Here is a 17,643-nt window from a genome sequence, read left to right as displayed (position 1 = left end):
TTTGTGTATCCACAAGTTGTGAATAACCGTGTTCACCTGGCTGTGTTCACCTGGCTGCGATTGTTAAAGGATGTTCAGTAATGACAGCTAATGGTATATTTCAGCTCTGTATATAAATTAATCTGTTTGACTGCAACAGCTTTCTAGATGAATCATACACATTGCAACCTGCTAGATGTATTACAGTCGGTTAGTTTAATAATGCTGGTAATCTTTGAATTAAAAATTCCATGGATTTTAAGCCATAGCCACACTTTTCTTGTCTGATACGTAAACGTTTAATTCTTGATAATTTCAGTGCATACAATAGTTGCAGAAAAAATGTCTTTACAAGCGAGCCACGCAGAAGTGACGAAGCTGTTGGTCGACGGGAGTTTTCCTCAAGAGCAGAGCGGGTCTGAATTTACATTGAGGTCTCTCCGTGCCTTCCCGGCAGCGCGTACGAGACACGAGTGAACGTGGGGCGGGGGCACGGCGGGTACTAACGACCGCTGCGAGGGGCAGGTTCGTATTTTGGGGCTAATGGGGCATAAACGCGACTGAAGAGACCCCTCCCGCACGCCGAGAGCCCCTTCTCAGACAGCTGAAGGAGCCGCTACCCCTGGCCAGGAGGCCACAGCGCTCCCTAAGCCGGGCACCGGCGGCCCGGTACCCTCCGGGGTAGCTCGGCGCTGCCGCCCGCCTCGGGGCGGGGCCCCCCGGTCCCCGCCGGCCCCCGCCGGCCCCCCCCGGCCCCCGCCGGCCCCCGCCGGCCCCGCCCCGCCCCGCCCCGCCCCGGCGGCACTCGGCGGCGGGATGGGGCCGCGCTGGGCGCTCCTCGCCGCGCTCCTGCACGCCGCGGGCGGCCGGGTGAGTGCGGGGCCCGGGGAGCCCCCGCGGGGCCGTGCCGGGGGGAGGCGGGAGCGCGGCTGGGGTCGCGGCAAGGGGCGCTGCGAGGGGGCCGGGGCTCGCCGTTGGGCGTGCGGAGGGCGCGGCGAGCGGGCTCGGTGCTGCCGCCGGGCTTGCCGTCCCCCCAGCTCCTCTGCTCGGGCTGAATTCCGTGATCTGGAGCCTCAAGTCCCCTCTTGGACTTCTTTAAAGCTCATCTTGCTCCCTTTGGCTGTGGCGTTGTTATTTCCCGGCTTCCCAAAGCGATGACTAACCGGTTTTGCTTAATTTTCATTGGAAATGGGTTCGTTGTTCATGCTTGTTTGACTATTTGCTGAAAGTGTGAGTGTCCTGGCAAGTGCAGAGTGTAAATCTGTATGTATTTTACACCGTTGTTTAAACAGGAAGAGCTTGTTGTGCTCTGCTGGATCCCTGAAACTATTCCCTATTTACACAGAACGGCGCTTTGATTTACATCTAAGACCTGATGCGATGCAGCTGGGACTGTTCTCTCTGCTGTCCAACTGTACCGCTATTTGGCAATGGGTGCTTTTAACTGTTTAAACTAAAGAGCTTGATGGGATCTATTTGACTTTGTGTGTATGCTGTACTGCTATGTTGATAGCTTTTTTTCTATCTGATTTTAAAGCATCCTGGACTGTGAAGATAAAGATGGAGATGCTGCTGAGATGTCCAAGTCATTGCTTTTTCATGGGGTGTGTGTGTTATTTACATGTTTATTTAATCATATTAATTTAGCCTCCGTAAGACAAAGGCTCAGTGAAACCAGGCGAGGATATCAGAATGTATATTCAACCTGGAATTACACATTGGTCTTTTAAGGAGTGCTGGGTGCTATATTGGGTTGACAATATATTGAATTAATTCTTTTAACTGCTTCTCATTCATACTGAATTCAGCCCTGGTTTGTAAGGCAATAGTGTTTTGAACCTGCTTTACTGAACACATTTGGAGTGAATAGGGTAGAGCAGATAAAGAAGGGAGAGTCTCAGAATTGTAGCAGACCTTATCACCAAAATTTCAGTGTAAACTTTTGTCAAGCTTCTTGCTGAACAAAGGGCATAGATTCAAAAGAAATTAACTCTCCTCTCACCCTAAACATAATGATGGAAGTCATGAAGGAAACTTTCAGCATCGCTTTTTACATTGTGACAAACTAAAGAGAAGTCCATATATAAATCAGAAAAACAAAATCAGTAGTCTCAGAAATACCACATCTGCCCAGAGCTGGAAAAAACCTGCCTGCTATATCAATTTTAAAAAGTGATCAGTTAAAGTAAACTTATTTTATTTTTGAGGGAGAGAAACTGGCAAAGCAATAGTTCTTGAGTGATGTTTTTCTTGGTTTTTCTCATTCAGCTGAAATGATCTGAAAGCTTCTAGCCTCGCTCCCTGTGTTACTCGCAGGAACTGAACATAATTTTTGCCATTTTGAACAACTCAGTCACCAGATATTTTTAATAGAAACTTTCTCAATAGCCTTACCCTAAATAACTGTCTTTGCAAAGCAGCGCAGCGTGTCCGCAGTGTAGTTGCTGATGTGTGCGGAGAAAGTCGTCCTCTGGATGCTGCTGAGTGGTTGTAGGGCAATGCTGGTGGTGAGTGGAAGGTGTGTGGATAACCACGCGCATACTCTGAGCTGCAAAAGGATAAGCATAAAGCAGATCTCGTGGAAAAATCCTGAAATAAACCTGAGCAGACTGCGCAGCTGTCCCTGCTTTTTCATGGTCAGAGCTAGGAGGGCTGTGGGTGACCTTGTATCACACACGTGCGACAACCACGTATGTGGTACATATCCACGCTTGCGGTTATTGCATCAAAGTTCGTGATGACTGAAAGTGTTAACAGAGCATTGCAAAAGTGATCTGTGAGACAAGCAGCACCATCCCAACGAAGTATTTTGTTTCAAAATAGTAGAAAACTGCCAATTCTGGGACTTGGCTTAGAAGACAGATATCCCCTCTGGCAGTGATTTTGGCTGGTACACCTGGGGCATCTTGGGAAGGTTCTTCGTCTGCCATCTTTACACTTCGGGCTTGCATAGCTTCTCCTTTCCTCCTCTGCTCTCAATGTTGGGTGTCGCCCTGTCTCCCTTAGGTGCATCTACTAGGATGTCTCCACGTAAGGTCAAACCTAATGTGGCCAATCCTGACTTGATCCTTTCTCGGGAACTTGCTCATCCCCTGCCCTTCTCCAACAAGTGATGCGGAGACAACCTGTCTTCCTGCCTTCTCAGGCCTGCAAGCTGTTATTCTTCTTGCTTTCAGCCCTTGTTTGCCTGAGTATCTTTGCTTTCTGCAGGAAAACTAGACTTTTAAGGCTCTTCAGCTTTGACAGTGCCTGTTACTGTAAGTGTCAGATCGTGATCTAGTGGATGATACCTGTTATTAGGCAACCTTTGGGAAAACAGACCAACACCTTTCAGATATGTAAGCCTGAAGTTTTGAAACAGAAGAGCTGGTATTCCTGGAAGTGTGTATGTTTTTCCAGTACGTATATAATAAAATATACTGTGTCTTCCTACAAATTTTGTCTTGCTTCTATAATTTTTGCACGTTGCGAGTAGCTTCGATACTCTGTGCAGCCTCCTGCCATCTCATTCTGGGAAAATGTTTTCATATGATGGTGGTGAGTGGCAATGAAGTAGAATCCCTAACAGTAAGAAAAAAGATACTGTTTGCTCAGGGAGGGGGAACGTGGAGTTGTAAATCTGTTTGTCTGTGGCTGTGCAAGGACCGATGCTTTACAGAAGTAAAGTACAGTATAGGATGGGAGAACAATTCATGTAATGGACCCATAATCTTAGAGTGATACTTGCAGGAAAACACTTTAAAAGAAGCTTTGTGGTTTGAGTATAGTTGGTACAGCCTGGTACAACTCCAGCTGATTTTGGTGAGACCTGCTGTTATCTGATAACTAATCTTCAAAACAATTATTTTTGTAAATGACCAGTTTAAGTATTTTAAACAGAATACTGTTTTTTCCTGTCTTCAGCAGGTTTGGTAGCTCAGCAAATGGTATCTCTTTACCTCAAGTCCTTCCCGTAGCACAGATTTTTACGTCAGAGTCCTTTGACTTCACTGTGGTTTCATATGCGTAAAGAACGTTATATGCCAGATGTAGTTCCTGTTCAGACTCCTTTGTTTGACAGCTTGAGTTTGAAGAAGGCAACTGTATGAAAAGACGACCAATAAAAATGTAGACATGTGAGTTAGGATTAAAATGTATGCTTAACTATTTTTGTTTAAATGGCCTCCTTGAGTGAAAATGAATGTTATGTGAATGAATATATATATATGTATTCATCCATTATATTAGTATTGTTTATTTCTATTACTGAAGATACTTAAATTTAATTACACAGAAAGTCTAGGAATGCAGGCATGAGTGGTAAGGCAGGTAGTAAAGGAAATGATGTTAATTATAATTAATATTCAGCATATAGGGAATGCATTATATTGTGACGTGCTGCGAGTAGTTGAGACCTGAACTTCCTCACCAATAGGAAAAGCCAGGTTGGTGCCTTGGATCAAGCCCTTCTAATCTGGAAGAAGTCTGAACCCAAATCTTGTTTCGTTGTTCACGACTTGGGCTCAGTGCCGGTACAGACGTTAGGGTCTCAGTTGTGGTTGGCTTCTGTGCGACTGTGTGGGGGAGGACAGGCCCTTTCCCTGCACTAGTGCTGCTCCTCACAGCACAGGTACAGCTGCAGGCCTGAAGATCATGAGATACAGGCACGTTCTCTGCTGGTTTTATCTGCCGGTGGGTAGGATATAGGGAATCTTGGGAACAACTGTGCTTGTGCATACGTATTTAGAAGAGCCTATACTAACCTCTCGGTATGGAGACTGCGTTAGGTGACCTATCTGGAGAGGAGCGAGCTATCTACTGGGTGTCTGTGGTGCAGATGGGAAAATGATTCAAACAAATCAGGGACCCTGGAAAGAGCGTCTTGGGTCATTGACTTTTTGCTTGTAGCTTCTTAGTTGTTGCTTAATACACAGGCATTGCACAAATCTCCCTAGTGAGCTGTGTAGTCAAAGGCAAGCATGGTTTACCCATTTCTATGCCAAAATATATTGCTTAATTTGATGTGCATAGAGCTAGACTAAATATCATGTTTGGTAAAGTTTGTGCCTCTGCTGCTAGATAGAGGCATTTTACTACTTTTTGTACCTATCAAATTAAAAGAATCTTCCAAAGTCTTCATTTTGTCTTAAAACTCTGCTGCCATTAGACACTACTACCTAATCTGAGAAGTTCTAAGGTTGTAACACAAAAGATGCAGTATCAGATTAGTTTTCCTTCACACAATGTGCCTACAGAACACTGAATCACCCTAAAAGCAGAAGACAAAATAAAGACTAACGAGAGACACAATCAGTAACAAAATGCAAAGACTATGGAATAGAATCTGGCCCATACTCATCAGTCTTTCAGCTCGAAGCAGCCAATGGACCTGGAGGCCAGATACAAGTGTTGTGCTGCCCAACTCAGACCTTCAAATTGGTGTGATGGCCAGAAAAAGTGGGGTCTTCTTGTAGCCAAAAAAATCCAGGAGTTTTATACCTACATTTCCTCTGACAGAGTAGGAGATTTGGCTGGTGGCCCTGACAGCTTTGATTAAACTACTTTACACTGGAAGTAACTACTAAAATTAATGGCATTGTTCCAGGGCAAACAAAGGGGAGCTTGTGTGTGAGTGTGTGTGTGTGTAAATTGTATCTAAGTGAGTTAAAGTCCCCTTTGGTTTCCTGTAATGTTCTTTGAGGACAGTTGGCAAGGAGTTGTCAATTTTATGTTGTTGAGAGCCACAGCTCATCAGATAAAATTTCAAAGAGATTGTATCAGCCAATAGAGATATCCTTTCAAGCGTAACTGAAGAGAGATAGATGTGAACCCATCAACCAACAGGTTTTCCTGTCTGTCTTAACTCCCAGGGCAGTATATGCAACAGACAATGCAGAGGATAAAATAAGAACATTTTTTGCCAGGAAGCCTTACCAGCAGGATAATTTGTGATGCTGTTTATTGTATTTCTCCCCCCTTTTTTTTTTTTCCTGTGTCTGCTCCTGCAGTGAAGTTTTACATTTTAAAGACTCTCAAGTGCTTGTTTTAATGAAGTTGATCATAGTGACTACAAAAATGTGACGACAGCACTTGATATTTCTTCTTTTAATAAAAAAAGAATGTAACTTAAATGAAAAACACTTTTAATGAGAGCAGAGACCTTTTCTTTGTCAGATTTTTGGTGTCAGCTCACGTTTGCAAAATGGTATGGTTTATGGTTGCCCATCCTGTGAGGGTGTAATACCAACTCCAGCATTAACAGTTACTACTGAAGCTAGAAGATATTGAAAAGCCTTGGTTTTCTTTTTGAATTATTATGGTTATTATTCTCATTAATAATGAAGAAACTGATAATGTTGAAGCCACCTTCCTGGTTTTGCTTTGAAGTCTTCAATCTTTGTGCAAGCCCCCTTTAAATAAGCCTTCTTAGCTGGGAAGCAAAAATGAAGGCCAAAGCAGATTTTGAAGATGTTTGAGGCTGCAGCATGGTTCCTGCAAAACTGTCTGTCTTCTGCTCAAAAGATAAAGAACAGAATTTGAAAAACGCAGCTTGTGCTCAGCGACCGTTTCTTACTTCACCTGATCTAGTGTTTAAGAAGGAGAATGATTTTTATTTTTTTTTGGTCATCCTTCCTCATCTCATTATAGTTTCTAGCTTGTAAAAAGCATCTTTACAAGTTTGTTCTTCAGTTTGCAACTTGAACTGTTTCTCGTTGATCTGGCTGTGAGAAAAAGAGGCTGATACTGGTGAAACTCACCACCAGTCTCCCTGGTTTTGAGTCTTTAACTCAACTGACTGATCAGAAGAGATCAGAATTGTCCTGATGTCTGGTCAGTGTTACCGGTTTTCACAGTGTTTTAAATAGGAGTGGTGAAACTTTGATTTAAATAGTTTGCTTTCCTTTTTTTCTTTTCTGGAATGAGTACTGAAACTCAGGAAGGCCTTCCTCTGCCTTCACATTCTCAGGAAAGGTTCTTTTTTGATACTGACCATTGGATAGATGGGTGAAATCCTGCTTCTGATATATAGCTAGATAAGAGGTATAATATTTCAACAAGTTGTGTGAGAAAATGTTGGGTTCACTTTAAGCAATTGTTGAGAGTGGGAAGTGTTAGTCTACTTTGTCAGTAATGTGAAGACACAATAGATAATCAACATGTTTTTTTCAGTAAGGAGGAAGGATATTTTCATTACCGGCCTCCAAAGAGCTTGTTCCTGTTTTGATTTCTCTTTTTAATAATACTTTAAAAGTACTTCTCTAAATGGGTAGATTATACATGGAGCAATCTTTTCAGGCTGCAGAAAACTGAGCAGTGTCACATACTTTTTGAACAACATCTTTCTGATCTACCAGGAAACTCCTACGCTTGTACTGCGTAACATTAGCCTTTTTCGTTTGAGTGAGTGTATTTTTCCCTTTGAAAACAGACGGCAGGTCCTCAAATATTTTGACACTTGTTCATTGAAGTCATTGAGCTGGGCCGATTGGTATTCGCTTAAAACTTGGTACGCTCTATTTCATGACTGTTTCTTATGCGTTGGACCTGCCATATGAGGTCAGGTTTTTACTTTTATTTAAGTCTTGTAGCCAGTTGCTCCTTTTCAGAAGCAGTAGACATTGTTTTGGAGACATCGTTTTCAAAGCATCAAGGCCTTTCTCATTCAGAAAGGAATCACAAAGTGTCTGGAATGATAAAAGCCTTTTGTCCTTTCCTTTGGGGAAGTAGTTCTAAGAGTACAGGTTCTTTGCCTGAAGGATGGTTTATCTTGGCTGGGTATTGCACGGGTGTAAGTGAGGGCATAATGAACATAGGCGCAGTAGGGAATTGAACTTAGTGTCTTGTGTCCTTTGCACCCACTGATGAAAACAGAAAGATTCCTTTAAGCATTGCGGTAGTGCTAGACCCGCAGCTCCCTCTTCCACCAGCTCGAGAGGGCTGAGGGAATTAATGAGTAGCAAAGTCAATCTTCTAGTTTTCAGACAGGGCTCTAAATGTGGATAGCAAGTAGACCTACTAAGTAAGAAGGTATCACTTTAACATAGCCACTTTGCAGAAAATGCTTCTCCCCATAAACCCACAGGTAAGAATTTAGGTTTCACTGGCATGTTGTCAAAGGTGGTTTGAGTCGTGGCATCTGAGAATAGGTACTTAGCCCTTTGATTTGGGGGATGCAGCAGTGACCAGGTGTGATGCTATTCCCATAGTTCCATTGTATTCTTTTGAACATAAAACCTGAAGAATTCATTTTGATCGTTGTGACAGATCTTTGAAAAACAGAGGAACCTCTGAATGGTCTCAAATAGCTTATAAGCTGTGCATTCTCCTTCGGCTTTTTGGCATCTGCTATTTTCTGTTTCATCAGGCCTGCATCAGTGCCTTGGAAAGGAAGGTGGTTATAATTGCACTGGTCTTTAAGTGTTTGTCTCTTCTGAATCTCTACTTTAGGTTCAGAATGGACTTGTGACTCATGATTTTCCATTAATTTCTCCTAGGAATATTCATTGCCTTATACACCACAGTCTGCACAATGCAAAGATCCCAGCACTGAATTCTATGAAGAAGGACTTAATAAATGTTGCAGCCAGTGCCCTCCAGGTAGGTTATAATTCAAACTATTAATTTATACAGCCAAATTCAGTCAGTTTTCAGATGAGCATAGTACATTTTGATTATTTATACATCTGAAGAGCATCAGATTTTTACTGCTGGAAGACAATAAACTGCTGTGACTGTAAAAATATCTGCAAGAGAGGCACATCGTTCATCAGAGTTGGAATTCTCTTACAAAGTTGACCTGGCTGGGGCTTACCAGGAGGCAGACTGCTGAGGTCTTGTAAGCACAGCTTTGCATGGTGTGTTGATTAAAGTATTTTTAAGTCAATGTAGGGGCAGGCGAGGAGCAACAGCTCACTAAGGGAATTACAAGAATTAGACAACATGTGTCAGACCCAAGCCCACTAATAACAAATATATTGTAAACCAGGGCATGAGGTAGAGCTCACTTTCTGTGCTTTGATAATATCACTTATATAAGGGGCTTTCCGTTGGATAGGATAATCTGTACTTGCTTGTTAAGGGAATTTTTTGGTCTTGTACTGTAAGTCAGATGCTGCAGACCCCTATCAGAGACTGGGTACAAGACTACAGAAACTGCCTGCTTTGAGGTGTCATGTCTTACACTCCAGTGATAACTATTAGTGATCTTTTGTTTGCAAAAGTTGTTGTCTGCAGAAAGGTGGTGGTGTGGGTTTGGTTTTTTTGGGGAGAGTAGTAATGCTGTTTCGATATTTTAATAATAGAGTTTTTGCAGCAGGTTGACATTATATTATTCTATTAGACACAGCAAAAAACTGCCTTTTTTTCTCATTACGTGCTGAGCAAACAAAATTTGTCTCCATAAATGCTGAGTTCCTGTCAGAGAGATCCGGAAGTTTAAGCAGGAAATCAGTATATGCTGAAGCAGCCACAGTTGCTTGAATTAACTGAAAATGTCTAGACAGATTTATCAAACATCCTTTGTTAAAAACACAACAGGTGAAAGATGATAATTCATAGACAAAACGTTTTTGTGTTGCAGTGTGTACTGTTCAGTCTATTTCTTCTTAATTTTAATTTTTCAGAATAACAAAACTCTGGACAACAAGTTGTAGGAAGTCTAAAATCTTTACTTTTGTTACTATGAATTTGAATTTTTGTACTATAATTTATCGAAAATCGAAGCCTAAATCATTAGCAGGATGTGGGAGGCAGATTTTTAAGCTTCAAGTAAGTACATGGAAAAACAGTCTTTGGAAATAATTCCTATGGCTGACCTCCATGGCCCCTTCTTTTGGAGAACAGAGATTCCCCAAGCAGCTCCAGTGACTTTCTCAGTGTTTCTCCTGCTTTCTGAGTATATTTTCAAGGATATTTCTGTACAGGATATGAGACGTTGACTTTCCCCCTTTCAAGCAAGGGGGAAATGGCAACTGAGGTGTTTTCCTTTCTCCAAAATGGATATGTTGGAGCTCATATTTACTTATTGCCCACACTCCGTTGTTGCTGAGAAGCACTGGAGAAACTACCTTTGGTAGCTTTTGCTTTTGTCTGGAATGCCAGTAGCCTCAGAAACTTATTGCTTTGATCTGTTAGGGCTGGCTGAGGAGGTGAAGGAAAAAGGAGTGACAAGTGGTGAAGTTCTAATTCAGGTCTGTTTGTGATAACACTTTATTATGCCTTCTTCGCTTGCTGCCTGTGAAGGCAGTAAGGGCCTCACCCACACACATCATTCTAGCGCGTGCCTGACTTTTGGCATGAATCACCATCCTGTGTTTGACCACAAAACACAGCTTCCGTAAGGGTAAAAGTTTGGTTTATGTACTGTGTAGCTGCATGTAAGTATATGCTGAGGGGGTTTGTTCAGGATTGAGGCCGCCTTGGTTTGAACATGGCTGGAATTCACTGAACTGAAGAATGTAGGAAAAGGTGTCAAACATGAGTAACATAAATCAGAGTTTCCCTGTATATACGTGCAGTCCTCCTTTAAATCAATACTTTCTTGGTATACGTTACCAATCTGAGAGATCTGATAGTGGCAGTGAAGGGAAGGGGTTTCTACAGCTAAGAATGAATCTTACCATAAATAATTCCTAGTGATCTTTTCCAGTGAGATGCTTTCTCTGTTTTGTTTTGTTGGTTTTGTCTTAATAGGTCAATATAAGTCAGAGAGCTGCAGTCACACTGTGGACACAAAGTGCAGTCCCTGTAGACCTAACACATATACAGCAATCTGGAATCGGTCTCCTCAGTGCTTCGCCTGCTCACCACCCTGTAGGAAAGGTAGGCTTGCTCAAAAAGTGGGCTTGGTTTAACCTAGTCTTTTCTCCTAAGAATACTAGGAGGTTTTGTCTATCACTTGTATAGTCCCATTCTCATGGTCTTGGTGCTTGTAAGATTTGGGGAAAAGAATCGGGGAAAAATCTTGCAGGGGGCCCTGCCCCTTTTTCTTCCTAAGTCCTAAAAATGCGACACCAGTCTTACACTGTTGGAAACTAAGGCACGGCATCACTAAAATAGATCCAAATGTCATCAGCAGAATAACTTCCTGCTTATACTCTCCAGCCACGGGAGCTTAAGACCTGACCTGCACAGGAGTAAATCGATAATTACATTTCCAGCATCCAGTCATCATCACTTCCAGCATCCACATTTGTCTGTTGAACTGACAACAGCAAACACCAGTTGTGATATTCCTATATTATTTTTATATGCAGAGCAGCATAGTCAATGAGAGCACGCTGGTTCAGTTTGCTAAGAAGCTTAACAGTGTATAAGGTGGTACGTTGCACCAACATATCTACAGTGGTGTAACAGATCCCATCCATTGACAGATTCAGTCACACTGTTGCCGTCATTTCTAATGGAAGAAACTTACCTATTTAGCTCACTGGCAAGTCAGTTTGAAGGATACAGTCTAAGTTGTTCAAAGGACCTTTGGTCTCATCTAAATAGATAATCCTACAAAGCTGGTTAATTACAGTATGAAAATGTCTGTAGTCAGGTCTCCAATTAAATACAGTTGTGTGGTCTGCATAGACTGCAAATCTTAGTATGGGCCCCAGATGCTGCAGTGATGACCACAGGTAACACAAATGTGCATATTTATGGTTATAACATAATGCAACTGCAGGTACAGAGTTTCAGGTGTGCATTCTGCAGATGCAAATTTCTCCTTTTGTAGAGACAGAGAGGAAACTTCTGAAAATGTAGATGTTGGGGCATATAACGTGCTTGTTTTATGGCGGTACAATAGCCAGATGCTGCAAAATTGTCTTCAGCTTGTGGCACGTCAGTATCGCCTCGTGTTCACTTGAAACATTACAGGCTATGATTTTAAATGTTGCTAATGACATCTTGCCTTGCTCTTGTTTTAAACCCAGGATTTGTGCAGAATCAAACATGCACTAAGTCACAGGACAGAATCTGCAGCTGTCCACCCAACGAATACTGCGTTTCGAAAATATTTGAGTACTGCAAAATATGTAAAGTGCATAAAAAATGTGGAAAAGGTTACCGAGTTTCCAGAAGAGGTAATTTAATTCTGAACACTCTACACACAAAATAGTTTCACTGTACAAAGAGGCTTATTTCTTGCATGAATAGTCCATAAATATTTCTGAATCTGCCTCCAACTCAGTAACTTACAGGAATATGGTCTTTTATTCCCCACTGTTATGCATTCTTTTTAGTGCAAGCATTACCTTAGCAAATAGGCAGTAACTAGAGCAACAGTATTCTCGAGGCATATCCAAAGGGAGAACATTGCAATCTGTTACTACCATGCATCATGAAGTTCCCCAGACCAACTTAATCTTCCTTTGCTTTGCTCTACTGTCGATTTTTTTTCTGTACAAGTGACTCAGATTCAAGGCCACTTGATTCCTCCTGAAATCCTTCAGGTTGAATTTTGGTTACAGTAAGTAGTGATGACTCTATGCTGTCCTGCAGAATTAATCTGTTGTTATTAGATGATGAAAATCACTCTGATGATGTAGCTGTCTCAAGATAATAAATAATATTCAAAGAGGTGGAATACCAAATGTTTTTAAGAAATTCAGTCATTTAAAAAGATACAGAACTCCGACAGGATGGAATAGGTGGTCAGTCCGTCAGGGACTAGTGAAAAAGCTCAACTTTGTCTGCAGTGCCACATTTTAACCTTGTGGTAGGTTTTTGCAGTCTTTGAAAAAGACTGACTATCAAGGGCAGCTGATTAATGTTCTGACTTGTGTTTGGGTTGGGTGTTTCAAAAATTAATCTCTTCTGTGGTGTTTCAGGACTGTGTTTTGAGTACTGCCTCTGTATCACTTCCAGGATCTGTACCACAGACCTTGATTATTTTTTCTTGTTTCTCACTAGATGACTAACTGGAGTTTTTCTATTTGTTTAAAGGGACAGATAGCACAGATACAGAATGTAAACCTTGTCCTCCTGGCACTTTTTCACATGAGGAATCTTACAATACCAGCTGCATCCCACACACAGTGTAAGCCAGCGTTTCTGTCCAATAGCAACCTCAACTGTGCACAGGGTGGCTTTCTTTCCCGACTTCCCTTTTTCTTTCCTGCAGTTGTAAATCAGTGGCTGTTCCTGGTAACCGCGTGAATGACACTGTTTGCAGTGACGCAGGAGCTGCGGTCGTCACAGTTCTACCTCACACTGTTTTGAACCTCCTCTTGACCCAAAGCTCGGCTTCCAGCAAACCTGAAGTAATAACTCGACCTGTCATTTTAAACTCTGTACCTGACATGTCTTACATCATCGGTGAGCTATGATTTAAAGTCACTTTTGACTGGCTAGGGAGCAGGTTTATATTTAGGTCTCAGTTTCTTTCCAAGACCAATTGCCTGTACCCAAACAGACCCTCAGAAGAGCTGAATTAGTACAACGGGACACTGCTTGTAGTGAGTCACGTAACACTTACCTGTGCATCTGCGCTACCCCCGTGCGTTCTACAGTCCTCGTAATTCTGGAAATATTTCTAAAAAGCCCCAAACTAGACTATACAAGGCCTTTCCTGAGCATTGCTGCTATGAAGGTGCTGGTAGGAAAGGTCTGGACTGAGGCAAACTTGACTTCATAAACCTACTGGTGAGGGGTCTTTTGAGACTTCTGGCAGCCTTTCCCAAGACACAGCATTCACAAGTGTGGATGTGTTCTCTCCTGTTCGCCACCTATCCAGAAGCCATATCTGTTTAGGAGCATTCTGGGCTGCCTGGCCTTGCATTTAACAAACCGTTGCTAGCCTAGAGAGGTATCTTTTGTGACTGAGGCCAAAAGCCTGTCCTCACTTTTCAGGACAGGAAAATTCAGTTTTATGAAGTGGTGGAGATTGAAATGAGACCTCAGTTGTCTGACAATAGAGGCATCAAATGTGAATGTCAGACAGACCCGGTACTTGTAAATTTAGCTTTTGTAGCCATGGACAGAAACTACAAACCTACCTCTTTCTAAGGAGATCCATTGTCAGATCCACCTGCTAAACAATTGATCTTTTTTATTTATTTTCAGGATCAGTAGCAGGGCCATTGTTACTGGTCCTGGTAATCACTATTTTGGGGTATTGCTTAGTCTCCAAAAAAAAAGGTAAGATTTGTGAAAAGGTAAGATTCATTGAAAACAAGCAGATCTGTATATATTGGGAAGAATGTCATCTTATTTCCTACTGATTGGAGCCTAGTGGTTGACTGACATTAGTGTCTTAGAAGATGCTAGCTCTCTTTGAAGCTTTCCTGGTGGCTGGATAGGGGTGAAGTAGCACTAACATGGAGATTCTTCAGTGTCTAATAATGTATAGATTAGTTTTGGGGGTTTTTGTGTGGTTTTTTTTTTTTTTTCCCAAGGCGACAACATGATGGTTTACAGGTTTCTGCCTCACTAGCTGGCAACCCATAGCTTCATGAAACCCCGACCATTCCTCTGTTACATTGGGGTGAATTTGGCAAAAAGGTTCAAAGGTCAATAGAAGAGAGACTAAGAGAAAACTCATGCAAATCAGCCTGATCACATGAGCTTTGCGGCTACAGAAAAATAGAACTAAAAACATACTCCAGGAATTCCGTAGGCGTTCCATATGTATTGAGAGTAAAAGTATCTTTATGAAATCACATGGGGTGAAATTAATCTCAATACAGGGATACAGTGAGGCAAATGTCCCATTCAAATCTCTCTTGTTCCTTAGATTTTAGATAATTGTCTAAACATACAACATCCTAGTGAAGCTGGACAACTGTACAGTGGTGGTGCTCCTGCTGGAGCTTGTTCGATGCTTTATATTTCATCATTTAAGTATTAGACATGATCAAATGTTATCATTAAACAGTCACGACCATAGTTTATTGTCATCAATACCTTTTCTCACTGACACTATACTAGAAAAATTAATTTATGCAGAGGTCCCTCTTTGCTTGCTGGCTAAATTTAAGTCACCTTACAAAGCTAATACAATATAGCTTTCAACATTTTCAAACAGTGTGTAACAAATGTACATTTGGAGTTTATTCCAGGAGCAGAGGATATTGCTTAGACTAGTTAAGAGAGCAGCTTTTGCCACTAAAATTTGGGCGCTAATGACCTGTCTTTCCTCATTTGCAGCCCTTGTATACTCTCCACCGACTACAGAAGCAGATTCGGTGAGTGTCACTCCTTCCTTTCCATGTTTTCCGGTTCTTTAAAAGTTCTATAGAAATCATGCAGTCTTATCTAATTACAAGTAGAAGAAAAACTGCACAGCAGAAAGACAACTGGAGTGAGAATGGGGTGGTTTGGGCCCCAAACTGGGGTGTAAGATGTACCTTACGTAACCCACGTAACCATCCTTGCTTTATGTTAGGCTGTCTTAGCCACAAGACACAGGGTGGTTCAGGAGACCAGATTTTAGAGCCATTGGTCCCTAGGCAGTCAGTGAAGTACGTAGGTGCCTTCAGGAGACGGGTTCATTTTGTGGAACACCTGATGAGCTGGTATGAATTTTAGTTACAGTCATCGCTACGCAAATTGTGATTATCAGTGGTTTCTTTAGCTGCCCAACTACCGACCAGTTCTTTCTCAGTGTTTTTAAAAAAGATTAATGTTTTGCGTTTCTCTGCAAATGTTCCAGCCTTTTTCCCCTACAGAAAAGCAGTATGACAAAAAAGTAAGAAATACAGGATCACACAACTCCAGCAGTTCTGAACAGGAGGAACAGCACCTCCTGGAAACTCCTGGGTCCAGCAGTAGCTCCCTGAGTAATCCAAACGGATCTGCAAAAGTCAGTGTAATAAGTAACAAGAACAATGAAAAGAAAGAAACGGAAGGATTTCAGCAGCAACACGCAGCTGCAGAAGGTTGTAAGCTTCACAGTGGAGACAGGCACAACTCTGCAAGTTCAGGTAAAAACGTGTCAGAATGATCCAGAACCTCTTGAAATTCGATTGTCAGTTATGAGTCTTTTTAGCAGAAGTTTAAATGGCAGGATAAAACATCAGACTCGTGTTCAGCTGAGAGAGTATTTAGTAACTTTTGAAAAGAAAAGTGATACCCACATAGTAAAGCGAGTGTGCTCAATGGAGAAGAAGGTATTTGCAGCGTAAGGGATCAGTGTGGTGGTAGGCACCTACCTGTGAGTGGGGGTACGAGCCAAAGGAGCAGTAAGTAAAGAACATTGTCAAAAGCATCTGGAATGGCACAGATGGGTAGGGAGTTGGCTGTGATCCAGGGCTCTCTTAATTTTTATGGCTTTTTTTTTTTTATTGCTGGGATGACATGTGGATTTTATGGTACCAAAAAAACCCTACAGTGCTACAGAACCAACTCCACCAGCTTACCTAAATTAAGTGAAGCAAGAAGATATTTAGTGTCTATTTTAACTTTAAGCCAAAGAATCCAACCAGCCTGTTCTGGGTTTCATTCTTCCATGATTAATGTGTTTTCTGTTTATTTGACAGAATATTCTGGCAACGGAGGAACGCAGGTGAATGTGACTTGTATTGTTAAAGTATGTAGTCCAGACTGCAGTTCCCAGTTCCCAGAACAGACTAGGTCAATGAGCATGGATTATGGAAATGCTCCCTGTTATTCCCCAACAGGGGAAGAAATTCCCCTTTCGAAAGAAGAAAACCCCTTGAAAAAAGAAACTGAAATTCAGATCTCAGTGGAAAAGGAGGACAATTTACTTCAAGACTTGGTTTCAGAAGAAAAGAAGTTTCCTCTGGGTATTCAAGATGCGGGGATGAAAATCAGTTAAAGGACATTACAGCTCATATACTGGTTGACTGATAAAATTAATCAAACAACTCTTTATCTTCAAACATTATGTTAAATGTAGCATTCCTTGAGTCCTGAAATTTCAGACAAATATAGACAATGATGCTGTCGAGGTTTTTAATCTCTTTCGTCGGCTTTGAGAGTCGAAGGATGATCTTAGCAGTTTAAAAAAATTTGAATATTTTTTCTTTGAAACTGAATGGCAAACTCCTCCCTTTCTTCTGTGATACCCTAGAGAGACCTTCACCAGATTTCAAAAGGAACATTTTTCTAACTTATGCCATTGATTTTTCTGCTGAGGCTTCTTGTGATGGTAATTTGGGTTCAGGTATGCCGTCTGTCAAGAACACAGCTGGGACCAGCACTTCTAAGAGACTAGAGATAAATTATCATTTGTTCAATGCTAATGAATTATCCATTTTATTTTAATTTTAAAAATATTGCATTCGATTTCCTATACCGTATCTTCATGGACATACTTTCCCTTATCCTCCTGGATATTTCTTTTATTATTAGTTTGCTTTTGCTCATTATTGGAACAAACTTCTTAAATCAATCTTAAGTATATCAAGCAGTGAAATCTTTTACAGGAGCTTTTTTTAATAGATTACATCTTTTAAGTCTTAAACAATAGCATTTCATTAGCTGTACATGTTCATTTTATTTTAGAAAAAAAATCTAGGTTAAATAGTTATCTTGGAGTAGGACTTAAGTTCCTTTTATTGACAGCTCTAAAGTTTGTCATCTTTGTGTCCTGGATGATTTAATATGCTTCCCTGATTGATTCTGACCTCATTTTTGAGGTTAACCTTAAACCTAAAATATTTTTCCCCTGTGTACCAGTGAATATTAGAGAAGATCCATGTCAATATGGATGCCAGATAGCTCATGCCAACTGAC

The 17,643-nt window shown here is 41.5% G+C and overlaps 1 protein-coding gene across 1 annotated transcript; it reads left to right on the top strand.

The window, feature by feature from the left end:
- The first annotated feature begins 795 nt into the window (after positions 1–795).
- On the top strand, positions 796–16,723 carry TNFRSF1B (TNF receptor superfamily member 1B). Its single transcript, XM_086476224.1, has 10 exons — positions 796–849; positions 8,454–8,556; positions 10,651–10,779; positions 11,880–12,029; positions 12,892–12,985; positions 13,070–13,263; positions 14,011–14,085; positions 15,094–15,131; positions 15,599–15,869; positions 16,425–16,723. Exons 1-10 carry the CDS (start codon positions 796–798, stop codon positions 16,721–16,723), a joined length of 1,407 nt encoding a protein of 468 aa, XP_086332350.1.
- The last annotated feature ends 920 nt before the right edge of the window (positions 16,724–17,643 follow it).

Source organism: Leptosomus discolor, chromosome 20 (genome assembly GCF_034619465.1).
Source record: "Leptosomus discolor isolate bLepDis1 chromosome 20, bLepDis1.hap2, whole genome shotgun sequence".
Lineage (NCBI taxonomy): Eukaryota > Metazoa > Chordata > Aves > Leptosomiformes > Leptosomidae > Leptosomus > Leptosomus discolor.
Note: the sequence above shows the minus strand (reverse complement) of the source record. Positions and strands in the feature narration are given on the sequence as shown.